The 26,544-nt window shown below is 46.4% G+C and overlaps 1 protein-coding gene across 7 annotated transcripts; it reads left to right on the forward strand.

Moving 5' to 3' along the window:
• On the forward strand, nucleotides 1-26,544 carry GNL3L (G protein nucleolar 3 like). Of its 7 annotated transcripts, none has more exons than XM_073889222.1 (16): nucleotides 5-80; nucleotides 2,633-2,698; nucleotides 8,455-8,495; nucleotides 9,486-9,593; nucleotides 10,363-10,479; nucleotides 11,237-11,320; nucleotides 11,487-11,622; nucleotides 12,534-12,637; nucleotides 14,366-14,510; nucleotides 17,712-17,799; nucleotides 18,329-18,503; nucleotides 18,590-18,732; nucleotides 19,052-19,188; nucleotides 21,216-21,343; nucleotides 24,409-24,628; nucleotides 26,201-26,544. In XM_073889222.1, exons 1-16 carry the CDS (start codon nucleotides 17-19, stop codon nucleotides 26,281-26,283), a joined length of 1,839 nt encoding a protein of 612 aa, XP_073745323.1. In that variant the 5' UTR covers nucleotides 5-16; the 3' UTR covers nucleotides 26,284-26,544. The 7 variants fall into 7 exon arrangements, with proteins under 7 accessions (XP_073745324.1, XP_073745323.1, XP_025707809.1 ...); XM_025852024.2 differs by lacking the exon at nucleotides 5-80 and adding an exon at nucleotides 242-360; XM_073889228.1 differs by lacking the exon at nucleotides 5-80 and adding an exon at nucleotides 5,152-5,434.

The following is a 26,544-nucleotide window of genomic DNA, read 5'->3' on the forward strand; positions in this document are numbered from 1 at the left end:
TGATTGCTTGGTCACTATGATTCGGGAACACGCATATTCGGGCGCAGGTAGAGGCCGGCAGACAAGATCTTGGCTTACAAGTAGGTATATAGTGACCCGCCGCTCCCAACCTACCACCTCTCGGCTTCTTCCTCACCTCACAGGGTTGCGGGGGAGGCGGGACCAGTGCCCTTGTGGAGTAGGGATGGCGGGCGCGAGCCGTCAATCCGAGGCCCCGCCCCTCGGGGGGGACGTAAGGCGGGCCAACCAGCGCCGCAAGGCTGGGGTCCGGAAGTCGGAGCCTAGCGCCGCGAGCGCAGTTTGCAGACCAACCCTATCGTACTGCCATTCTCTCCTGTCTGATCCCCGCCGGAAGTGGAGGTAAGAGACGACTCTCCTCTTTTCTCGTTGTGAGCGCTCACCCAGCCAGCCGCGCAGTAAGGATCGTGTATTTGAGTTGGAAACTAGAGGTGTCCTCCACCCTGGAATGGAGAGATAGAGAACCGGCTGTCATCCACGGTAGAAGGGCCCAGATGAGGAACAGGGATCGCTCCGCAAATGGGCATGTGCGAAAATGCACTCTCGCTGGGTAAAGGAGCACGGCCCCACCCCATCTCGGCAGGTGTAGACCTCTGGTCACAATATGTAGAAAGCCACAGACCCCACTTGTGTGGAGAAGCATCGAGTGCCCTCTTGCCTTCAGGATAGCAAGGCTCCATTTTGCACTCCTCCAGTATAGACAGGCGTCTCCGTGTGGCGACATCGAGCCCATGGTTATAGAGACATACCGCCCTCCCCGTCCCCCACTCCCCTGGCTGAGCGGCGCGGACCTTTACTGGCGCGGAGGCACACACAGCCGCCTTGGCGCATCTCTTCTCTGTGGACAGAGGCTTTGATATATTACCTCCTCCACAGACATACACTACCGCCTACCCCGGCAGGACCGCCAGTACAGAGGAGCTTAGAAACGTTTAATATACAGAGACGGAAGAGCTGGAGACTTCCTTGCCTCGCCCCCGTGTAACTAATTGTGGAAGCCCCGCCCCTGCTACTGCAGATATGTTAGATCACCCCTCTTCCAAGTGGTTGGCACCCGCTTCAGCCCATAGAGAACCACGCAGATTTTCCTCTCCCTGCCTAGAGTGAGTCCCCGTTGTGGAAAATCAGACCTGACTCCTCACCCCACCCCATAAGAAGGCACTGGTTTACCGAATTTGTAAAGGCCCGGCCCCAAAAATGCCCTGCAGCAAAGAGAAACAGACCTTAACCAGGGAATATTGTCAGATCTGCCCCTTATTGGGCAGCTGCGGTAGAGGGGCTCAGGTTTGTTCTCCTTTTGAGGTAAACAGATCATCCCTCCCCTCCTCCTTCCCCAAAGATTTGGAATCACCAAATGTAGCAGAACAGAGACACACCCCCCCATCAAGGGAGCAGAGAGGTGCAGCTCCCCCTCCCTGCAGTGTTGAGAGACAGTGACATCACTGATTACCCTACATTTTGTGTATGTGGGCTCCCCCCCCTTACCCAAGGTAGAGGAGCTCAAACATCTTTCTCTCCATTCAGGATAACCGCCCCCCTCCCTGCAAAGTGTAAGGGCTGATCCACTGAATTTATAGTTGTGTACCTACCCCCCACTACCATGTGGAGAACCAGAGGTCCTATTCCCTTCAGTGTTAGCACACTGCTGACTTCAACCCATATAAAAGATAAACAGATTGTTTCCCATCCCACCCACATGGAAGGGTCCAGAATAGCCCACAACAGGCAAGGTGCAGACCCCATTCATGCAAAACTGCATATACCCCCCTGCCCCGTTTGTTAGTGTGTCAACTAATATCACCTTGTAGTGGAGACAGGCATATCATCTTCCCCTCACCCCAACCCTCCCCAGGGTACAGAGACCCAGGATTCCTCCCCGCCAACTTAGAGATGTACACACCTGCGCTTCTCTCCCATGTCGCAGAGATGCACACAGCCACTGTGCTGGTTTTCCCAGTTCCTCTACACCCCAGAGTAGAGCAACAGAAGGCATCTCCTTACCCGCGTTCACCAAGGAACAGACCCCACCCACACATGCAGGCATACATTCCCCCCCCAACCCCTGCATTCCCCCCCCAACCCCTGCCCCAGCAAGATTTTGCACTGGCTCCTAGCCTCGGTTTAGTAAACACAGTTAAAAGCGTTGTTCTAAGGTCCCTTTTCCCTAGGGTAGACTCCTGGTACCTGTCTTTTCCCCTACTTCCAGGGTAGATCAGATATAGAACCCCCTACTTGGGAAAAGAGGTACTATTAATATGTAGAAACAGGCCATCCTTGTATACCCCGTCCCCTCAGCCTAGAGAGGTTTAGTACTAGGGTGTATAACACTACAGGGTGGAGGATTGAGGACCAAGGACTTCATCTGATGCATTGAGGCACTGACTCCACCCATCAAGAGAGTTTCCTTTTGGGTAGTGTGATGCTGCTTTCCCTGTGTAGATAGCTACACCAGGCCCCAACTCCATTATAGCCTCTTCTCCTAGTTCCTCCAATTGTTAGGGCTTCCTTATCAAGTTCTTTGCACATTTCATTTTGCCTGTAGGGGGCTTGGAAGGGGGCTTGTGGCATTGTGGTTCCCCCCTCTGTCTTCACATTGGTTCTTCCATTCTGACAGGAAGAAAGACTGCAGATTTGAACCTACCTGCTTTCAAGCTAGTCATCATGATGAAACACAGACACAGTGAGTTTCTTTTACCACCCCTCCCAATGCTAAGCTTTAATGAATATTTGTAGTAGTTCATGGCAACTTTTTAAAAATTATTCTTTCTTTTTTTTAAAAATTTTAATTCCAATGTAGTTAACATACAATGTTATATTAGTTTTAGGTGTACAGTATAGTGATTCAGCACTTCCAGACATCACCCATTGCTCATTACAAGTGCACTCCTTAATCCCCATCACCTATTTCCCGCATCCCCACACCCACCTCCCCTCTGGTAACCATCAGTTTGTTCTCTATAGTTAAGAGTCTGTTTCTTGGTTTGTCTCTCTCTCTCTCTCTCTTTTTTTAACTTTGCTCATTTGTTTTGTTTCTTAAAATTCCACATATGAGTGAAGTCATATGGTATTTGTCTTTCTCTGACTTACTTTCCTTCATGTTAAACTCTCTAGCTCCATCCGTGTCATTGCAAATGGCAAGATTTCATTCTTTTTTATGGTTGAGTAATATTCTGTTGGATATATACACCACATCTTTATCCATCCATCAGTCGATGGGGGAGGTGGGGGAGGTGCCTCATGGTGCAGCTAGCTACCTGAGCTTGGGCTGTTTCCATAATTTGGTTATTGTAGATAATGCTGCTATAAATATATTGGGGTGCATGTATCCCTTTGAATTTGTGTTTTTGTATTTTTTGGGTAAATACCCAGTAGTGTGATCACAGGATCATAGGGTAGTTCTATTTTAAAAAATTGCTCAGTATGGCATGAGGGGATGGGGCAGAATGGGTGAAGGGGGGTGAGAGACACAGGCTTTCAGTTATGGAATGAATAAGTCTTGGGATTAAAATATACAGTATAGGGAATAGAGTCAATGGTATTGTAGCATTGTATGGTGACAGATGGTAGCTATGCTTATGGTGAGCAGAGCATCATGCATAGACTTAGACTTGTCTTGTGGAATCACTACGTTGTACACCTGAAACTAGTGTAACATTGTGTGTCAACTATACTAAAATAATAAAAAAAAAAAACCCTCAAAAAATTGCTCAGTAGGTACCAGATCATTTAGTCTGTCTTCTACGTATGGTATCATTGTTGTCTTCCCAACTTCCTTGATGGTGGTGTTCCCCTTATCCCCCATTCCCATTTTACAGTTGAGGAAACTGAGACTCAGCAAAGTTAAGTGACTTGATCTGAGGTGAATAGCAGTAAATACCAGACAGTGTGGACAAGTTGCTCTTCTTTTTGCCTTCGAGATGCTTTTCTTCCCTTCTCCCTCATTCTTCAACTGGATAACTCTTGCTCATTTTTCAGATTTCAACTTACACATTACTTCCTCTAGGAATCTCTCCCATTAAGCTTCTCCCTTGGTTTCTATGGTCTGTACCCCTAAGAACTGGGGCTGTTGGCACTGTATGACTGGGTCTGTCTCCTCCACTGCACTGTTAACTTCTCACCCATATCTAGTTTATCTTTTTGTCCCAAGGGCCCAGCATAACTGGGCATAGCTATTTGGTACTTACTGTGTGCCGGGCACTAGAATGTCTCAGTTGTCCTAACTCAGTTCCTCCTCCTCCTCCCACTATGCTTACAGCCTAGAGAGAAAAGACAAATGTGATACATGATTCTCCTGTATAAGAGGGAAGGCAAGGGCATTAGGGCCAGTCTGGTTCTGTGCTTCCTGCCTTTATCTTGCTATAGCCCACATAGAAAACGACATCATAGACTAGACAAGACTTGTGCAACCCAGTGACCCCATACTCTGTGTGAATGGTGGCCCTGCCTATGTGGGCTTGGTGAAAAAAAGTTCAATACACTTACTTTATATAATTATAAAAAAATCAACAAGAATCAGACTTTGGTTATGTGACTACCAGAAGCAAATAATCATTTTTTTTCAAGTAACACAAGAAAAATGAACAAAATTAATTATTTTCTATTTAAGAACATCAAATACCAGAGGATAATAAAATTATTGATAGTGATGAAAAAGACAATAATGAGCTGGTTGGATGAAGTAGAGTATATGCATACAAAAGAACATTGGCAGTTTATAAAGATTTTATTTATTTATTTGACAGAGAGAGAGAGAGAGAGTGAGCACAAGCAGGGGGAGCGGCAGGCCGAGGAAGAGGGAGGAGCAGGCTCCCCGCTGAGCAGAGAGCCGGATGTGGGGCTCAATCCCAGGACCCTGGGATCATGACCCGAGCCAAAGGTAGATGCTTAACCGACTGAGCCACCCAGGCGCCCAAGAACCCTGGCAGTTAAAATAAATGAGGAAGTATTGTATGGAAAGATTATATAGAAAGACTATTACATGGAAGAAGTATTAGATGGAAAGATCTCTAGGATTTAAGTGAAAAAAGCAAGTTGTCAACAGGAGGACATACTATGTTATCTTTAATGGAGAAAATGGGGGAAATAAGATTACATATATTTGCGTTTGCACTAATAAGTGGTTTTTTGTTGCAGTGAGGAGAGTGCAGTGGCTAGGGACAAGTGTGGAAGACCTCTCAAAATACACCTTCTTATTTTGGAACCATATGACCATTACCTGTTAAAGAACAATCATATACATCTACATGAGTGGGAAAAATGGTGATTATTAAACAAAAACTTAACATGTGCTCATAAAACACAGACTGTGATTGGTAAATTGCAACTAAGTAATGATCAGACTAAGTGGAATGACTGCAATGGAAGGTGCCTCATGGTGCAGCTACTTGAACTCTCAGCAATACCTTGGACCCAAATGGTAATGATAATGGTTAAATCTGGGGAGGTTATTGAGGAGCCCTGCAAGGAGTGTTTTCTCCTTACTAAGTGATTTATTTTGTTTTTATTGTGTGCCTGTATCCGGCACAGGCCCTCGGTTTCCAGGGAAGTTAGGCAGATAGAAATTGTTGAGTAAAATGGCCAGTCCTGGTTCATTCCCAACCTCACATTCTTTTCATTGCAACATGAGTACTTTGGAACAAAAGGAGACTTGAGGTCTGTTTTTGTTGTTGTTGTTGTTACAGGAAAATTTGATCCATTCGTATTCATATATTTGGTCTAATTTCTGCCATTTTATTTTATATTTTTTGTTTGTTTCTTTTTAGTCTCATTTATTTACTTTTCAAGTTCAAAAAAAATCCACCAGTGATTATAAAGTTTTCTCTAAAGATTTTATTTATTCATTTGTCAGAGAGAGAGTGCGAGTGAGCAGCAGGCAGAGGGAGAAGCAGGCTCCCTGCTGAGCAAGGAGCCCGCTGCAGGACTCCATCCCAGGACCCTGGGATCATGACCTGAACTGAAAGCAGACGCTTAACTGACTGAGCCACCCAGGTGTCCCCCAGTGATTATAAAGTTATGTTAGTAGTTGCATTCATGTTTATATCAAACATAATTAAACTTGAATTTCTCTTGTCACTTTACCGAAGTTAAGTATTAACTATTTTTATCCTATCCTTCCAAAGTAAGATCATGCTTTCATGATTTTACTTTTCCAACCCCTATTGCCTGATTCCAGGATTTTGTTGAAATAATTTGGTATTTTGGTACTGAGCTATTTCCTATGATATGCTTCCTGGTTTTTAAAAATCTTTTCTAAATATGTATTATAGTTCTTAGCTACATTAGTAGCATTTTGAAGATTTAATGTAAGTTGTTTTTTTAATTTAGTGGTAAGTTTTAATCGATGTCCCGCCCATCATTATTTGTTTCCTTTAGCTTGAGATCTTTATTCTGAATTAATTTTTATTTTTGCTGGTATACTTCCTTAGTACAATTGACCCTTGAACAACATGGGGCTTAGGAGCCTCAAGCCCCTGTGCACTCAAGAATCCACATAGAACTTTTGACTCCCCCAAAACTTCACTACTAATAGCCTACTACTGATGGGAAGCCTTACCAGTAACATAAACAGTCTATTAACACATATTTTGTTAGATGTGCTCTGTACCGTATTCTTCCAATAAAGGAAGCTAGAGGAAAGACAATGTTATTAAGAAAATCGTAAGGAAGAGAAAACACATTTACAGTACTATGCGTATTTATCAAAAAAATCTGTGTATAAGTGAATATGGAGTTCAAACTCAAGTTGTTCAAGGGTCAACTGTAGTTTTAGCAGAACACAGGTGCTCATCTTTGCACATCTGAAAATGCCTTTTAACTTTGTGTAAGAGTAATCTGTTGGTTAAGTATAGGAATTTAGCTTGGTACACAGTTCCTTGTTTCAGAACTTTGTACGGGGCGCCTGGGTGGTGAAGTCGGTTAAGAGTCTGGCTCTTGGTTTCGGCTCAGGTCGTGATCTCAGGATTGTAAGATTGAACCCTGCGTCCAGCTCCATGCTTGGTGCAGAGTCTGCTTCGAATTCTCTCTCCTTCTTCCTCTGCCCCTCCTGCTTGTGCTTGCTCTCTCTCTCAAATAAATCTTTTTAAAAAAGAACTTTGTAATGGTTATTCTGTCTTAAATGTTAAGAGTTGTAGATTTGAGAAGGCTGTCTGCTTCTCTTGCCTTTGTTGGAAACTCCTGTTTGGAAGTTTATAAGATTTTCTTTTTATCCTTGGAGTTCAGAATTTTCATCAGGGTATGCCTATGGTATGGCTTTTTTTGTTAATCTTGGTGTCCTATGAGCCTTTCTAATCTGAACCCTCAAGCCTGTTTTCAATTTAAGGAACTTTCATATATTATTTTAACAAAATAATTGCTTCTCCATTTGTACCTTTTTCTCTTTCAGGAACTCCTGTTATTTAGATATCAGCTCTCCTGGGCCCATTCTCCATTTTTTATTTTTACTCATAATTTCCATTTCTTTAGATTTTTGTTTTAAGCAAGCTCTTCTCTTGATTTTCCAGCTTATTAGTTTGGTTGTTAATGGTGTCTGTGTTGTTTTTCACTACATCTATTGAATTTTTATCCAACATCAAGTTTTGGGAATTTTTTTTTTCTCACACAGTTCCTTTGAGGTATCTTCTTGAATCTCCTTAAGTATTTGCAATAGTATTTAAATTCTGTTTCCTATATTAATTCTGCTTTGGTGTGAACCACCTTGGAGAGCCTGTTCTCTGGTAATTCCAAGCTGCTCCTATATTTGTTTGTATATATCCTGACCTTCCAGAACCTACCGCTCTAGGAATTTCTTTAGCTCCCTTACAGGTAGTAAGCATTAAGGCAACCATTCTTCCCCAGGAGGCCATCTGTGAAGGGGATGACAGATGGGACTTCTCATGAAGAGGGTGAGGCCTCTTAAGTTCTTGGGCTCTGTTTAGATGTGATTGAAGAAGATGAGCTCTCTCTTCCTTGTATCCAATGGAGACCACAGTTTGGCTAGATAGAGCAAGTCCCTTTGGAGTTAATGGCCTGAGCAGGATCAGCAGGAAGGAGCAGTTCTCTCCCCATGTGCTGAGGGCATCTGCCCTGGCTTAGCCACCTGGGACTCCTCAGATCACCTTCCCATGCCGGCAGCCCCCAACTTGAGCTCGGTGTGGCAATTGTTGAGTTGCTCCCAGCCAGAAGTTTGGGGAGAGAGAGGAGTTAAAAGCACGCATTCAGGTAGCCCTCTTCACAGGGTTCCCATAAGCACTGTTTCAGTCCGCATTGAAATAATGTCTCAGACATTTTCTCCAGTACTTCCTCTGACCCTGTTGCTGTCATCTCCATGTCTTTGTTGTTCTGGGCCTGGACAGACATAGTAGCTCAGTCCTCCTTAGGTTCTCGGTATGGCCTGGCTTTGATTAAGGTATAAACAGATGTTGGGTAGGTGGATAATGGCTTTTTTTTTTTTTTTTGTAGAAAATAAAAAACCAGGTAAAGGTTCCAAAGGCTGCAAGAAGGTAAGTTGGCTTGACCCCCAGGTAAGGTATACCCATTGTTGGTAAGGTCAGGAACAGGTTCCCTGCCCCAGAAGAGGTCTACAAACCCCAGTAGATGTTGGGTCATTCCAGACAGAGCAGCAAATTGGAATCAGAGGATCTGGCTTTCCCTCCCTCTCTGGTTGACTGAGGTAGAGAATCAGCAGCATTTATTAATTTTCCTCCATGAGCCATGTGCTGCTTTGTGCCTGAGTTACCTTGGTGTAGGGATTGCTCCATTTTTAAAATGAAGAAACTGAGCCTTAGTGAGAAAGTTCCTGCGTTCAGGGTAGCATGGCTGGGACTTGAGTCTCTCTGATTCCCAAGTCCCTATTGCTCTTGTTGAGGAGGGAGGCCAAAACATAATCTTTGGCTCCAGCTCTTGGTCCTGCTAGGAAAGGTGGAGACAGGTAAGATGGGCCAGAGCAGTGGTTCTCAAATTTTAACGTGGTTAAAGTTCTCAAACCTTAACCAACCCTCCAGGTAATTGGGGCTGGTTAAGACACAGATTGCTGGGCCTCACCCTTGAGTTTCTGATTCAGTAGGTCTGTTGTGGCATCCCATAATTTATATTTCTTTTTTTAAATTTTATTGTTATGTTAATCACCATATATTACATCATTAGTTTTTGATGCCATAATTTATATTTCTAACCAGTTTCCAGGTGATGGTGCTGCTCTGGTCCACGAACCACACTTTGAGAGCTACTTTAGCATTTCCCTTGGCCTTTACTTGGGAAACTTTTCCACTTGCCCCCACCTTTCCTGGGGTTCTTCAGTCAGTCCCTGCCTAGGAGAGGAAGGGTCTCTTCTCTAGCCAGATGGGCAGACCTCTGAGGACAGAGCCCTTCTTTTTGCTTATTCCTCTCTTTTCCCTACAAGTACACTTTTGAGCAGCTTTAACCCTCCAGGAAGCGTGATTTCCATGGGTTCATTCGCTCAGTTTGATTGTTTCCTTTTGTGTGGTGACCAGCCTGCAAAGCAGAATGGAAAGAAAGCAGCTTCCAAAGTGGCTTCTGCTCCCCAGTTTGTTCACTCCAATGATCATGCCAGTCGGGAGGCTGAATTAAAGAAGAAGAGGGTAAGCCCTTGACCTTGGAGGAAGGAGAGGGCCTGGCCTGACTGCCAGGTCCACAGAAGTGGTGACTGAAAGGGAAAAGACCAGAGTTGTTAGGGTTGTTGAGGCTGTTTGTGGAAGAAGGAAGAGAAGGGGGTCACTTTGATACTTGATTTAGTGTCTCTGTTTGCTTATCTCCCTCTCACCTCCCCGTCCGTTGCTGCCCTGCTGTGTTCCCACTGCCCCACTGAAAACTCTCCGGTCAGCCTCACCAGTTTGTTCTGTGCCATCACACTCAGGGATAGTCTCCTTCCATTGTCTCATCCGAATTGTCAGAATTTGAGACCATGCTTTCTTTGAAGCACTGTCACTTTGACTTTCTTGTCATCTCACTATCCTGGATGTCCTCCTTCCTCGTTCCCAGTCTCTTTGGCTGTTCCTTCCTTTTCCTGCTCTTTAGAGGATGGACCATCCCAGGACCTTGTCCCCTCTCTCCCTCTGGTCTTATTTGACTCCCTTTGCCTAGAGCACATTCTCTCTCTGTTTCACACGCCCTCTTTTTATTGTTCTCTGCCACACTTTCCCTTCCTTCGTCTTTTGTTTCCTTTCTCTCAAACCCTGTATCTCCTACTATCATAGCTGCTCTCTCCCTGCATCCCTGCCCCTCCTACCTCTGCCACATCAACTCTGTTTCTTCCCTCTGTCACCCGCTCTCTGTTACTGTAGGTCTCCCACACCTCCCTTAGGTTACAGACCTAGCCAGCTGTAGTCCTGCTATGTGTTCCCTTGTTAGGTTGAGGAGATGAGGGAGAAGCAGCAGGCTGCCCGGGAGCAAGAGAGACACAGGCGCAGGACTATCGAGAGCTACTGTCAGGATGTGCTGCAATGCCAGGAGGAATTTGAGCATAAGGTAAGAGGACAACCTTTGCTTCTGGTTCAGACTCGTTCTGGTTTGCTGAAAAGCATCTATTGCCGTTGCTCTGTGAAAGGGAAAGAGGAAAGATGGGAGATTTTTGGGGGGGGGGACGGAGGAAATAGGTGCAGAGAAGATGAGAAACAGTGGGGATGGAGGGAGGGAGGTATGAGAAGGAAGCAGAGAGCCATTTTGAGCCTTATCTGTGACTGGACAACCCTGGATAGGCCCCAAAGACAGGGTTGGGAGTAGAGGAAGGGAGACCTAGGACCAGGGGACAGGGGAGAGGGAATAAGTGGGAGGGAAGGGTTGACAGAGGATGGTATGTGAGGGGGATGCCAGCTTCCTTCTGGGACTCACTGCCCTTCTGGCATATGTTCTCACTTCACATAATATGCACTTTCCAGCTCAAAGTTCCTTTCCTAACGTAAAGTGCATATTTTGCCTCCCGCATCCCATGTTCCCACATGCGTTGTTTTTCTCACTTATACCTCCCTCTCACATTCTTTCCTTACATGCACAGGTGCACACTCAGGTCCCTAGCTAGTGCTTGAACACATACTTAAACATAGGCACACACATGCATTATGTGATTCCATCCATTCTTCCAGTTCCCAGCTTTATTGGCTGGTCAAAGTTACTCTTCGTTGGGCTGGGACTCCCATTGCTCCCCCAGCCTGTCATGGTTTCCAAAGCCCTGACTTTCACTCCCTCTTTCCTCTCTGGACCATTCTTTTTTTTTTTTTTCCTTTAGGAGGAAGTTCTGCAGGAATTAAATATGTTTCCTCAGTTGGATGATGAGGCGACAAGGAAGGCTTATTACAAGGAGTTCCGTAAGGTATGGGGACCCATTTCTTAAGGCTCTTTAGGGAGGGCACCAATCCCATCCAATCGTCCCTCCATTTCTGCTTTTCCTGACTGAGATGAAGACTTTTCTTTTATGGGCCTGTGTGATTCACACCCAGTCCTTTCCCTGCCTTCATCCCCTGTCCTTTCCCCTGTAGGTGGTGGAATACTCTGATGTGATTTTGGAAGTCCTGGATGCCAGGGACCCATTGGGCTGCCGCTGCTTCCAAATGGAGGAGGCTGTCCTGCAGGCAGAAGGCAACAAGAAGTTGGTCCTGGTCTTGAACAAGATTGGTGGGTGTTGGGGCAGAATTGGGTAAGGCAGGACGGGGGCCAGACCTCCTTGAAAGACTAGCTCAGACCAGACCCTGAGCCTCAGCAACTCAGTGGTAGTTATAACAGTTGTGTGAGGTAGGAATTTGTGTTCAGTTTTTTAAAACCAGGAATCTGAGAGGTGAAATCACTTGTTTAAAGACACACACACACACACACACACACACACACAGTATAACAGAAATTGGGGATGGGGTCAAAGCCTGTCTGCCTTTCAGTCCCTTGTTCTTGCCATTTTGAGCCATATTGGCCAACCCTGGAGAATTCCTCTCTGCCCCAAACTGGAACCAAAGACTAGGGCAGAAGAGTACATGGACTCAGGAGTCACTGAGGTCTGGGTCTTATCCCAGTTGTACTGTCAGTTTTCTCTAGGATCTTGGACAAGTCGTGTCACCTGAGAGCTTCTGTTTCTCTAGCTGTAAAATGGGCTGTGATTGTCCCAATCTCACAGGGTTGTTGTGAGAATTAATGATAAAGTGCTTGGTGTATGCATGGTTAGTACCCCACAAATGGTAGCGATATTCTTGTCAAGAGTTATTTTTGACATTTGGCCCAACCTAGAAGGATCTACAAAGAGAGTGTGAAACAATCTTTAGGAAGCCTGGCTTGGAAGGAAGGCATCTGGGACCAAACAGCTAATTTGCCCATTTTCCCCAAGGGACAGAGGTCCCCTCAGAGAGGGCCAACTAGTCTCCTAGACTAGACTTTCCTTTCTAATTTTAACCTGGGAGCTGGACAGGTACTGATAGGGCCAGGGAGACATCTGTTGGCAGGAGGTGGGCCTAGCCTTGGGTGTGGGTGGATATATCTTTAGAGTGAGCCACTGAAGTGATGTTCTCCTTATAAGTCCTACCTATTTCTATTTTCCCCAGACCTGGTCCCCAAAGAGGTTGTGGAGAAGTGGCTGGATTACCTTCGGAATGAGCTGCCGACCGTGGCTTTCAAGGCCAGCACACAGCATCAGGTCAAAAACCTGGTAAGCTGGGGCCAGGGTTAGAGGATCATGACTTGGACTGGGGCCTCCAGCCCTTTGGTAATTGAACTGGGCTTTCAACTTTGAGCTTTTTGCCTTACTAGATGACCTTTTAATATTTGTTTCACTTCTTCCTATATTTTAGCTTTTGGGGAAAGTTTTTTTTTTTTTTTTTTTCTTTCTCAGATGTAAGGGTAATACATACTGTCCATAGAAAATTTGGAAAATATAGTTAACTATTTGTTAGCTTTTAAAAACATATGTCTTCATTTTTCTCCTTAACACAAATCACACTATTTTCTAATTGTATCATTAACACAAATACATTTTAGTTGTAAAACATTAAAGTGTTACAGAAACATTGGTTGCTTCTGAGGAGAGAAACTGGGTTCTAGGGGATATTTTTTCAATTTTGCACTAGGTGTAGAACTTATTATTTATGAAAAATAAAGTAGAAAAAAAAAAGCAATTATAGACAGCTTAAATACCCTTTACCAGTACCCTTAATTCTAGGCTCCTTTATCCATACCCAGATGTAACCAACATTGTTAGCTTGGTGTGTGTCCTTTCAGATATTTTTCTGTGCTTTATATATATGTAGATGTATATATAGAGAGAAGGAAGTGTTTGGGAGTGTCCTATGTGTCATCCTGGGGCTTGCTTTTTTTTCCCGTGGCAATTTTTTTTATAGAGATGTACTTTTTTGATGCTAAATAAAATTAGTTTCCAATTTTTAATCATTATAAGCAGTACTTTAGCACATACCCTTGCATATGTTATCTTGGCTGGTGGGCGAGCGCTTATATAGGTTGGATACTGAGGGGTGGAGTGGGTATGTATTTTACATTTTCCTAGACACTGACAAATTGCCTCCCTTCCAGTGGCTGTACCAATTTATCTTCCTACCCCTGGGGTAGATGAATGTGTGAGAGGGCTTATTTCCCTACACCCTTTCCAACACTTGCTATCGTTAAACATTTTAATCTTTACTCATTTGGGGAAACCTGATACCTCATTTATATAATTTTTGGCCTTCTCGATGGCAAAAATGTGGTGAGCATCCTTTTCTAACATCTCTCTTTCATTTGTATTCCACTTTAAGGATGTATTTCCTTAACCTATTTCTTACTGATGGAGATTTAGCTTAATTCCTAATTTGCAGTGCTGTGGTGGCTAAGTAAGGAGAGAGGAAGAGGTGGAAGGGCATTCTGGGCTGAGGAGGTGGCATCAGGAGTAAGGAGATGGAAGCTGGAGTGGCCTTGTCTTGTGTGAGGAATTAAGGGAAGGTAGGCTATGGGCCAGGCACGGTCTTCCCACCACAGGTAGGGAGAGCAGTGTCCCCATTTTGTGGATGAGGGCACTGAAACCCAGAGAAGGGAAGCAGGATTTGATGCCCACACACCTGTGAGAGGCAGAGCTGGAACTCAAACCTGGCCTGACTAGAAGCCGGGGTGCCATCCTTTCCCTGCTGAGGGAGGCAAGAGATACGTGTGTCTAGAGAGAGGCAGGGACAGAGAAGACTGAAGACACAATGACAGTGGAAAAACAAGCCTTGTGCAAGCAGGGAAATGGCGGGTATTCAGGGCCTGCATGAGAAGCCCTCTGCTTCAGCCTTGGGGAGCTCGGTGATCACAGGGAGGTGGCCCTGAAAGTTTCATTGAAAGTTGGAAATCTGGACTCAGACTGTATTTCCCACCTGATGCCTCTTCTGTAATACCCCTCGGTTTCCAGAATCGTTGCACTGTACCAGTGGATCAGGCCTCCGAGTCACTGCTGAAAAGCAAAGCCTGCTTTGGAGCTGAAAACCTCATGAGGGTTTTGGGGAACTATTGCCGCCTTGGCGAAGTGCGCACTCATATCCGTGTGGGTGTTGTGGGTAAGACCTGTGGGGAGGCCATGGGGCCCAGGCTCATTTCTTGGGCAGGGGTTTCACTGGGCAAAGGATTCTGGGAGCTTTGTGTTACCCCTCTGAGGAAGAGAGGAGCAGTTCAGAAACGGTTTTGTGACTTGTGATACATATTGGTGGATATAGGAAGGCATACTGGGAATCACCACCATGCATTGAGTATTAGAACCGTGGATCAAATACACAGGGTTGTGCTTGGATTTGGTGCCATCTCATCCTACCAGAGCTGTGGGTGGTGGGGGGGAGGAGTGAACATATCTCTGACAGATAAGGACACTGAGGCCCAGAGAAGTGAAAGGGACTTGTGGGGATCAGCCCTGTGTGAGACAAGGTAGAGCTGGTACTCAAACCTGGGCCTGTCTGGAACCCAGGGCACTGAGGGAAGGATGATAGGGGAAAGAAGAGGGAAATTGAGAGAAGCAGAGATAGACTGTCAGGGAGATGAAGTGAAGCCAAAAGAGAAAGACATTGGGAGAGAGCTGGACACTGAGAAAAAGGGAGAGATATACAGACCTGAATAGACATAGAAAAAGAACTGGGAAATGATGGGATTGGTGGGGAGTGGAAAGGAAGGGTGGATTTAAATGACAGAGGCATGCCGAGAGAGGGAGATAACGATCAGAAAAAGATACCAGAAGGACTATAGAAGACCTGCAGAGAGACATAAGAGAGCTAGATACTTTATGCCTGTAGAGAGGCAGACATGCATACCAAAGAAACAATGAGAAAGGGACACCTGGGGGCTCAGTCAGTTAAGCGTCTGCCTCTGGCTCAGGTCGTGATCCTAGGACACCCCCCCCCCCCCCCCCGCCCGCATTGGGCTCCTTGCTCAGCAGGGAGCCTGCTTCTTCCTCTGCCTGCCCCTCCCCCTGCTTGTGCTTGTGCTCTTTCGCTCTCTCTCTGACAAATAAAATCTTTAAAAAACAAAACAGTGAGAGGGACAGGCAGACACAGACAGATTCAGAGAGAGGTACATATGGAAGGAACCGGGACAAAGAGTTAGACATAGAGGAACACACACACACACAGTCCTGGAACACATGCAGATCCACAAATACATGTACAGATCCACACTTGTGCAGACACGTCCAGACCCAGAGGCAACACACATGTAGACCCAGGTCCTTCCCACATACTTGCCCCAACTCTGCTCACAAGCAAATAGAGGCACAGAGAGACAGATGTGCCCAGATACACTGGACCCTTGGACCCAGTCACTTCCCCAGAGTCACAGAGGGAGACAAATACACAAACATGTCTATGATGAGATAGATACATGTTCGTAGAGAAATAGAGACAGAGGGAAGGCTAGGGATATACAGACATAGACAGAAGGAAGCACAATGAAAGAGTACAGAGAAGCATACAGAGACGGGCCCATGGAGAGAAGAAACATCGAAAGAGACAGAGAAGTTGTCATCGAGGGAATTGAAAAGAGGGGCAGGATAAAAAAAAATGAAATCTTGCCATTTGCAACAACGTGGATAGAACTAGAGGTCCTGGTGTAAAATTCACCTGGTGGGGGGTGGGAGAGCCCTCTCCAGATGTCAGTCTCTGAGCAGCTGTCTGCCTGTGGTACGTGTTTTCTGTTCCAGCATCTGTGAACACCTCTAGGCCTGTGGATGTCTTTGTGTGCTACCCCCTCACCAGGTCTCTTGTTCTCATCATTCGCCTTCTCTGTGTGCCAGAATTTATGCACAGACTGCTCTCATTCTTTTTTAAGATTTTATTTATTTGAGAGAGAGAACAAGAGAGAGCATTAGCGGGAGGGGGAGGGGCACTGAGTAAAATAAGTCCATCAGAGAAAGACAAGTATCCATATGATCTCACGGATATGAGGAATTTGAGAAACAAGACAGAGGATCATAGGGGAAGAAAGGAAAAAAAACCGAAGAAATCAGGGAGAAAAACCATAAGAGACTCTTAATCATAGGAAACAAACTGAGGGCTGCTGGAGGGGAGGGGTGTGGGGGGATGCGATAACTGGTGATGGACATTAAGGAGGGCACAGGATGTAATGAGCACTGGGTATTACATAACACTGATGAATCACTGAGCTCCACCTCTGAAACTAATAATACATTATATGTTAATTAATTGAATTTAAACTTAAAAAAGCAAAAACCAAAAAGAGGGGCAGAATTGGTGGGGTGGGGAGAATCAGAAATGACAGTGGCCAGAATGAGAGACAAAGAGACAGACCAGCAGAGTAAGGTGCTTAGGTAGAGCTACACAGAGAAAGAAAAATATGTTAGAGAAAAAGACTGAGCTGGAGAAAGTAAACATGGAAAAAAAGAGTAATATTTAGAATGAAAACAACCAAGAGATATGGATGTGCATGTGTGTACACACACACTGATGTACAGAGACTTCCACACATGAGGGGTACACACACATAGGTACATCCATAAGGGAGGTGTCTGGGGGCGCCTGGGTGGCTCAGTGGATTAAACTTCTACATTAGGCTCAGGTCATGATCCCAGTGGGATCGAGCCCCATATCGGGCTCCCTGCTCAGTGGGGAGTCTGCCTCTCCCTCTGCCCCTCCCCCTCCTACTAATGCTCTCTCTTGTTTTCTCTCTCAAATAAATAAAATCTTAAGAGAATGAGAGAGCGGTCTGTGCATAAATTCTGGCACACAGAGAAGGAGAATGATGAGAACAAGAGACCTGGTGAGGGGGTAGCACACAAAGACATCCACAGGCCTAGAGGTGCTCACAGATGCTTGAACAGAAAACATGCACCACAGGCAGACAGCTGCTCAGAGAGACTGACATCTGGAGAGGGCTCTCCCACCCCCCACTAGGTGAATTTCACACCAGGACAGATGGTTCTCTGTTTCACAGACATTTCCTGATGTCTGCCCTCTGTTGGATCATGTTACAGAGGCCTTGCATTGAGCACCTTTCCCAGGCTGGTTGTAGGTGGAAGGTGAGTGTCCTATCTAGAGAGAGGGACATGTCTACCCAGTATGCTCACAAATGGAGGAAAGGGGTAGGTAGGCCATGTTGAGGCTTGGTCAGGGCCTGGGATGGGAAGGCAGGAGGCCAGGCTCTGTTTTTGGCTTCTTCATAGCTCGGTCATTGTCCCCTCCTGGGCCACCCACATACAGGCCAGCCCAAATGTTCCTGAGGGCCCTTCCTGCCCTGAGCCATCTGCCGCCCCTTTATAGGTCTTCCTAATGTTGGGAAGAGCAGCCTGATCAATAGCCTGAAGCGCAGCCGTGCATGCAGTGTGGGAGCCGTTCCTGGTGTCACCAAGTAAGCACCTGCCTGCTTCCCCACTCCACAGCTCCTTGACCTTCCCATTCCCCCATCTCTCATGACTTCAGCCCCTGCCCTTTTCCTTATCTTGGCCCAGCCTCTGATTCTTCCCTGGGCACTCTCACTAACAGCTCTCATTTACCTGGTACGCCATAGGTGCGGGCCAGGCACTGAGCTGGGTGGTTTCCCCCTTAGCTTCTTCAAGTCTCTTAGCAGCCATGCAAGATTGGGCTACAGATAAGCAACTCCACTTTGTAGATGAAGCAGTAGAGGCTCAGAGAATCAGAAGCTTGCCCACAGCCCTGCAGCTCAGTCCCCAGTGGCAGAATTAGACTAGTATTAGTAGACTAGAATTAGTCCCAGGTCTGTAGGCCCCAGAGCCCCCAGCCCCACATCTCTCCCATCTTCATCTGTATGCTGTCTGTCCCTCACCCCTCTCCCAGCTGTGTGCCTGGGGCCTGGGGGATACTAGATACATCCCAGCTTATCAGTGTCCTGCATTCTCTTACCTCCTTTCCTGTCCTAGGTTCATGCAGGAGGTCTATCTGGACAAGTTCATCAGGCTGCTGGATGCCCCAGGCATTGTCCCAGGACCGAACTCAGAGGTGGGCACCATCCTGCGCAACTGCATCCACGTGCAGAAGTTGGCAGACCCCGTGACCCCGGTAGAGACCATCCTGCAACGCTGTAACCTGGAGGAGGTACAGAAGGTTCTTGCTCATGCCCTGCCCCACTCCAAGCGCCCTTCATTTTTCCTCATGATTTCTTTTCTTTCTCTCTTCGCCAGATTTCCAACTATTATGGCATCTCTGGGTTCCAGACCACTGAGCACTTTCTGACTGCGGTGGCTCACCGCTTGGGGAAGAAGAAGAAAGGAGGCATATACAGTCAGGAGCAGGCAGCCAAAGCTGTTCTGGCTGACTGGGTGAGGTGAGGAGAGGGCTAGGGGTGAGGGTGCACCTGCCGAGAGTCAGACTCCACAAAGGGGGGTGCATCTGTGTTTATTGCAGCGGTGGGGCAGCCTGGCAGCCTGTTTCCTAGGGTAGGGGAAGGCCAAGGCACCAGGTCATGTCCCCATCAGGAATTTATGGCCAGTGACTATCCAGCAACTCAACTTCTTGTTGTTCGGAAGCTACTGTGGGTTTTCTTGTTGTTCCTCATTTTTTCTGACTTGGGAACTCATCCTCTCTTCGATTGGTCATTCGCTCTCTTAATGACATCACCAGTTTCCTCCCATTTCCCGATGCAGTGGGAAGATCAGCTTCTATACACTCCCACCTGCCACCCACACTCTGCCTGCCCATCTCAGTGCTGAGATCATTAAGGAGATGACCGAAGTCTTTGATATTGAGGATACCGAGCAGGCCAATGAAGACACCATGGAATGTAAGTAGGGGCGAGTGGACTGGCCTGCCTGGTACTTGTCTTGCCCTGGGTGGGAGCCACACAGACCCAACAACAAATCCCATGTTTGGGGCACCTGGGTGGCTCAGTTATTAAGCGTCTGCCTTCAGCTTGGGTCATGATCCCGGGGTCCTGGGATCGAGCCCCACGTCGGGCTCCCTGCTCTGCGGGAAGCCTGCTTCTCCCTCTCCCACTCCCCCTGCTTGTGTTCCCTTTCACGCTGTCTCTCTCTCTCTGTCAAATAAATAAATAAAATCTTAAAAAAAAAAATCCCATGGTTGATCTTCCCCTGCCCTGGCCCTACTCTGGCTTTGGGAACATTATTTAACCAGCTCTAAGCTTAATGTTTCTCCCACAAGGCAGAGAATTCTAATCTGGGCCTTGGGGGTGGTTGTGGGCTCTTGGTAGATAGGAAAAAAAGTCAGCAAAGTACTGTGTACACAGTGAGTTGCTCAGGAAATAATGAGGGTCCTTTCCCCATCTCTTGGGACCTGGAGTGGACTAAGACACTCCTCACCAAAACCCCTTCCCTCGTGTTGCCCTAGGCTTTGCCTCAGCTACTGCATGTCTGTTCCTAGATTTTTGTTCTCACCCCCACTGGCGGGGAGGCATCTGAGTCACAGAAAGCTGGTATTTCCTGAACGATGCATGGTCAGTGGCAGGCAGAGGTGGCATTTAAAGCAACTCTTCTGCCCTCTAGTCTGAGACCATCCCAGCTTGGAGTAGCTAAGTGGTTAAAAGAATGGACTGCCTGGAGTCAAATTCAAGTTTTGTTTCTTGTTAGCTCTGTGATTAAGTTACTTCATTTCTCCATGTCTCAGTGGCATCCTCTGTAAAATGGGGACAGTAGCACTCACCCAATAAGATGGTCATGAAGACTTATTTAATATGTAAAAACACTCACAGCAGTGCTGGCTTAGAGTACATGCTTGGTGAATATTAGTTGTTACTAAGATGATCATTTGCTGCAGTACAGAGGTGTGGCTTTGAGAAATTCCTGTGGGAAATTTGTTCTTTTTAGGTACTACCATCTGCAACCTTGGCTTACGGCTCCTTCCTTCTTTACCCCACCTCGGAGAGGTGCCTGGTGCTCTCTGGGCCTGTCTGTGGACACTCGGGCAGTGGAAAAAGCCCTGGCTGGCCTGGCTTCTGGTTTCTCTGTTTCTCTTGAGGGCCACTAGCTTTCCTTCTCTGGGCCTTTTAGTGTCCTTAGATTATAGATGAGGACAAGAGGACTTGCCTGCTTCAGAGTTTATTCCCCAGGTGGCTTCTGGCAAGTCAGTTCGCTTTCTGAACTTTACCTCCCTCTTCTACCAAGTGGGTAGTTGGGAGGAATTTGAGGTCACGTTCCTATGATGATGCTTGACCCTGGCTGCATGTGAGGGCAAGAGGGGCTCCATCACTGAGAATGGGCTTTGGCAAAAGATTGAGGTCTGGGAAATTGAGGAGAGGGAGAGGTTAATGGTGAGAATTTCCTAGGGGAGTTGGCTCTAGTGTTGTATCTTGAAGAGTGAGTAGGAATTAGAGGAAGGGGATGGTAACAAAGTTTAGAAGCAGGCGGGAGGATAGCATGGGCCCAGGGCAATGGGTGCATTAATGGTTTGCAGTGGAGGCCAACTCCAGGCAAGGGGACAGAAGGAAGGGGAGAGAGGCCTGGTCCTGGGGAAGGAAACCCAGTGGCTGCCATTTACTGAGCAGTATTTCAGGCCAGTGCATTTCAGGTGTCCTCTGCTGTGACAGCAGCCCCATGTCATAGGCTTGTGGTATTCTCATTTTCTAGATGAAGAAGCTAAGGCTCCAAGACCAGCTCCCAGCAGGCGAATGCCCTACTGCAAAACCCATGCCTTTAATCCTTTGTCATGTGGCCTCCCATCAGGAATGAAAGAGCCTTCCCTCCCCAACTCCCTTGGGCAGCGTCCACATATCCTTTCCACTGAGGCCTGAATGGGTGGGGGGGCTGGCAGCAGGGAGGAACTAGGGCCCTGACAGTGGTGTTGGTTGTGTTAAAGGCTTGGCTACCGGAGAAGCAGATGAACTGTTGGGTGACATGGACCCGCTCGAAATGGAGATCAAGTGGCTCCATTCTCCGATGATGAAAATAGCAGATGCCATGGAAAATAAAACCACTGTGTACAAGGTACCCATCCCCTTTCTTCATGGTAACCCTCTCTTCTACCCAGGGCTCTGGGGAGTGGTTGGTCCCTTCTATCTGGCTCCCACAAGGTCTGCCTATAATGGTGGGTAGATGTAGGTCATTCATTCACTCCTTGTGGGCGCCCTGGGCATCAGGTGGTGTGCATCCTTTACCAGGCAATGGCAGGTCCAGGGAGGAAGCATTCTGTCTCAAGCAGCTTTTCCAGCCTGGGTCCAGCCTAGAAAGCAGGTATCCATCCCCCTTTCAGCCACTCAGTTGTTCAAGTTGCAAACCTGGGTACCCCTGACTCTTCCCTCCAACTAGCATCCAGTATCCCAGACAGTCAGTCAGCAAGTCCTGTGGCTTCTCCCTCCCAAGTCTCTTGAGAAGCTTTCAGCTTCTTTCGATTCCTATCATTTCTCTAACTCTAGTTTAAGCTTCTCACCCTTTCTCACCTGGACATATGTCCCGTGGTTTCTAATGGCACAATCTGACCATGTCACCTCCCCTGTCATGGCTCCCCAGTACCTGCGTGATCAAGTCAATATGCCATGCTTATGATTCCTGGAGGCTTTTTCAGCTTCTACTGCCAGTGTCCCTATCTCTGCCCTTCAGGAGGTCACAGTTTAGTGGGTTTCACATATAGACCTCTGCACTGTTATGGGAGACACACAGACTAGGGGTGGGGGCAGAGGTTGGGAAAGCATGGATCTGAGGGCCCTAACCTATACTACTTGTGGGTCAGGGAAGTCTTCCTGAAGGCCTTGATCCTTGCGCCCCTTCTTGGAGGCTGAGGAATTCTCTGTACGAGGCGGGCAGCAGCCCGTGGCTAGGAGCTCAGACAGTGCTTATGCTGAGGCCCAAGAGGAGAGAGAGTGGTGTTTTATGGGGAAATGTTAGTGATGTGGGGTGGTTGGAATGAGAGATGAGGCAAGGAAGGATGAATCATCTGGAATTAGATCACAGCAGCCCTTGAGTTAGACCTTATACCATGGATATTAGGAAAACATTGAAAATTGGTTATTTTTTTCTGTCAAAGCATTTTCTATTTTTCCCCATTTTGTTTATTTAAAATATTTTTTATATTTTATATTTTTTATAAAAAAGATACCTTTTATTTATTTTTTGACTAGGTAGTATGTGTACGTGGTATAAAATTTAAAAGGTACTAAAGGGTATATAGTGAAAAGTAAGTTTCTCTCCTGCAGCTGTCTCCCAGCCACCTTGTCCCCTCTTTGGAGGCAGTCACTAGTAGCACACTTGAATGCCCTTTTCATAGCTATTCCATCTTAATGCACATGCATACGTACATATACAGAGATAGATCCATTTTAATTCAAATAATAGCATGCTATTTGTATTCTGTGTTTTGCTTATTTCATTTAAAAATTCATCTTGTGATTGTTCCACATCATTACTTAAAGAGCCGTCCTTTATTTTTGATGGCTCTGTAATATCTGGAAGGGTTTCTTAAGGAAATGACATGGTTAGGTTTGTGTATTAGAACTGTCACTCTGGGAGCACCTGGGTGGCTCAGTCAATTAAGCATCTGCCTTTTGCTCAGGTCATGATCCTGGGGTCCTGGGATCAAGTCCCATATCGGGCTCCCTGCTCAGCAGGGAGCCTGCTTCTCCCTCTCCCTCTGTCCTTCTCCCCCTCCCCACGGACTCGTACTTGCTCTCTCTCTGTCTCTCAAATAAATAAATAAATAAAACCTTTAAAAAAAAAAGAACTGTCACTCTGGCAGCCAGAGTAAAAATCAGGTTAGAAAGAAAGGGACCAGGGTGGAGGCAGGGGGCCTAGGAAGGAAACTGTCACTTATATTCTATAAGAGATGATGAGGCCTACAGTGTGGTAGTGACAGGAATTATGCCATTCTCATTCCCACATAGTTTTAAAGATTTCCCTTCTGCTTACAGGAAAACCAGTGTAGAGTTGTGTGCTTAAGGCCCATATGCCCCAATGAGCCCATAAGCCCCAGAACATACCATTTTTACTTAGGGACCTACAGTAGTTCCCCGCTCTATGCTGCAGGTTCCAGACTCAGGTTCAGGGAACCTGAGCAGGGCCACTTCATTGTACAACTCTGGGAGATACCAGTTTTGTGTGCCGTATTGTGAATGGTGCCCCCTGCTGCAACCCCAGATGTATAGTTTGGTAGCCTTGCCTTTTCCCCACCATAGTGTAACGGGTAGTCATATATACATACAAGCCTTGCTGCTAGGGTTCTTATTTATTCCATTCTTTACTAGCTGTGTGACCTGAGGTGCTTTGTTTGTCGTAGCATTGTTGGCAAGGATTAAATGAGTTAATATGTGCACGTGCGCACGTGTGTACATATATATGTATACACACATGTATTTGTGTGTGCTTAGAATGGTACCTGGCACACAGTGAGCTTTCTGTCAATGTTAGCTTTTACTACCCACATGTACCCACGTGTACTCCAGCCAAACAGACACCCTTTTGGGTGCCCATCTATGTTCTGTGCTTTTCCATTGTTCATGGTCAGGAATGACCTTCCCATCAGTAGAAACGTACTGACCACCACCTTCCCCACAATCGCTGCTACTTACGCTGTGTCCTTCTGGTGGGCACTTAACACACTCTGACTTGGCCTGTGGTATGGGTTGGTTTTATCCTCTTTAGACCAGTTGCTTCTCAAAGATGGGACTGCATCTGATTCATTTTTCCAACATTTCCCCACATAGAGCTGGGCATAGAAGAGACGTCTGAAAATACTTGTTAAATTGAGTAAGATTTTGTAGGGTCACTTGAAAAAAGAATCATAATACCAATTGTCATTGATCAAGTAACTCTGCTTTTTTATTTTATTCTTGTAAAAGGCATGCAAGCTACCCATTGTCTACCCCATTTGACAGATGAGCCAACTACAGCTGAGAAATTAACTAAGGACCTTCTAGTTTGTGATGGAGCCAGACTCGGAGCTTAGTTCTGCGAGGCTCTAGGCTTCCTGTTCTTAACCAAACCTGTCCCTGTCTCTTCTGCAGAAGTCTTTGGCGGTACTCTGGGGGCCCAGACCTCACTGTTGTCCTTTCTCTCTCCAGATTGGAGATCTCACTGGGTATTGCACCAATCCGAACCGACATCAGATGGGGTGGGCTAAACGCAACGTGGACCACCGCCCCAGGAACAGCAGCACGGTGGACGTCTGCCCTGTGGACCGCCGCCCAGTGCTGCAGAGGATCATGGAGACCGACCCCCTGCAGCAGGGCCAGGCTCTTGCATCTGCCCTGAAGAATAAGAAGAAGATGCAGAAGCGTACTGGTGGGGGCACCTGACCATACCCCTCTTCCCCATGCTCCAAAAAGCACCCACTTGGGCCCTGATTAGGAGCTTCTGAATGAGCATTTACATGTGTCCAGCACCAGGCTAACCCTGGTTAAGGGGCAGGGATGGGTTAGGAGGCTCACCTACTAGCACAGTGGTTCTCGAACTTAAGCTTGTTAGAATTGCCTGGCAGGCTTGTTAAAACACAGATTTCTGGGATTCACCCCCAGAGTTTCTGATTGAGTATGTTGGCCATAGGGCCCAAGAATTTGTGTTGCTAACTGGTTCCTGGTTGATGCTGATGTTGCTCTTCTGGGAACCACACTTGGAGAACCATTGGCCTAGTGTATGTGTCAAATAGCCACGATTTATTTCTTAGCTGCTTTCTATGTGTTTGGAAGCTTATAGGTTATATGTAATGTTTACTTTATCCATAGGCAATATACTCAAAATTCAAAAGGTACAAAGGGATATACAGTGAAATGTTTTTCTCCTTCCAGTCTCCTAGTCATCTAGGCCTCCTCACGGAGTGACCAGTTAATTTTTTCTATCTCATTCCTGAGATAGGTACACAGGCAAATATGGTACATAGATAGGTACATATGCAAATATGCGAACACTAGTCACCTGAACATAATTTTGCCACATCGTGTTTCCATTTAATGGCCGTTCACAAAAGAATTTCCTCCTTCATTTTAATGGTGGTTTGTTATGTGGTTGGCTGATTTAGGTCTTCATGCTATGCTAATCTTTACTAACTCATTGCAAGTCTTATCCCCATTTGGTAAGTGGGGAAACTGAGGCCCAGAGACATTAAATGACACGCTCAAGGTAAAACAACTAGTATTTAATCGATCCAAAATGTAAACCTAGGATTGATTGACCCCATAAGCCCAATTCTTTGCTCTTGGCCTGGTTTCACTCTGAGTGCTGGGAATCCAGACATGAATAACCCTTAAACTGCTGGTCCTATTATAAGGGAGTGAGGAGGAAATAAAACAGACATTGGCAACACAGAGTATTCACAGACACAGAAAGCAGAGTAAGGAAACCTAACTCAGCCTGGTGAACCTAACCCGGATGGTGGTGGGGTAGAGGTGATCAGAGAAAGCTTCCTGGAGGAGATGATGTCTGAGGGGAATCCTGAAGAACAGCAGGGTATGGCTGGAGGATGGGAGGTGAGCATTCAGGCTTAAGGCCCCTACATCCATGCTGCCCTTTTGCTGTGAGAGCTTTGAGGGTACTGGCAGAGTGCTAAGCTCAACACAGTAAAAGAAAATTGCTGTTTGGATACTAGGAAGGGATAAAAATACTTGGAGCCCAGTGAGTCTGACACTCTGAGATAGAAGCTATATTGGGGTGATCATTTCACAGGTAGACAAATGGTTCTACCTGTGAGATTGCACACTGGCTGCCAACACCCCCCACCCAGTTGTTTTGTTTAGTGTTGGGGGTAAGTGAGCCGGTTTGGGAGTTTGATGTAGACCAAGGTAGATCTAGGCCAGCTCCTGCAGGCATCCTCTTGGTGAGCCAGCTGCTAAGTGACTGCCTGTATTTCTCCATCTGCAGATAAACTCGCCAGCAAGTTGTCTGATTCCATGATGTCTGTCCTCGACCTCTCTGGCAACGCTGATGACAGTGCTGGTGACTGATCGACTAATCTCACCTTCTCCTCCCTGCCCCCCGTCCCTCCAAGCACCAGTTCCAGTGGGATGGGGGAATACAGATGAAATGGTGTGCTTCTCCCTGAAGTACCAGCATATTAAAAGAACTCTTCACCCACCGTGCCCCTTTTCACTCTCCCCTCCATTTTTCCAAAAAAAAGAGTCCCAAGTTGCTGGAACTAGCAAACCCCATACCCTTTATTTAACCCCAACTCTGTTTTACAAGAGAAATAAAATTACTGTCAGATC

The sequence above is a fragment of the Callorhinus ursinus genome, unplaced genomic scaffold (assembly GCF_003265705.2).
Source record: "Callorhinus ursinus isolate GAN/ISIS: 27379988/994484 unplaced genomic scaffold, GSC_fseal_2.0 scaffold103, whole genome shotgun sequence".
NCBI lineage: Eukaryota > Metazoa > Chordata > Mammalia > Carnivora > Otariidae > Callorhinus > Callorhinus ursinus.

Excerpts from the sequence above, each read along its gene's own strand:
- GNL3L (XM_073889222.1), top strand. The coding sequence starts at position 17 with ATGATTCGGGAACACGCATATTCGGGCGCAGGTAGAGGCCGGCAGACA. Across the intron at positions 2,699-8,454 it reads CATGATGAAACACAGACACA|AAAATAAAAAACCAGGTAAA; the intron begins GTGAGTTTCTTT and ends TTTTTTTTGTAG. Across the intron at positions 12,638-14,365 it reads AGCATCAGGTCAAAAACCTG|AATCGTTGCACTGTACCAGT; the intron begins GTAAGCTGGGGC and ends CTCGGTTTCCAG.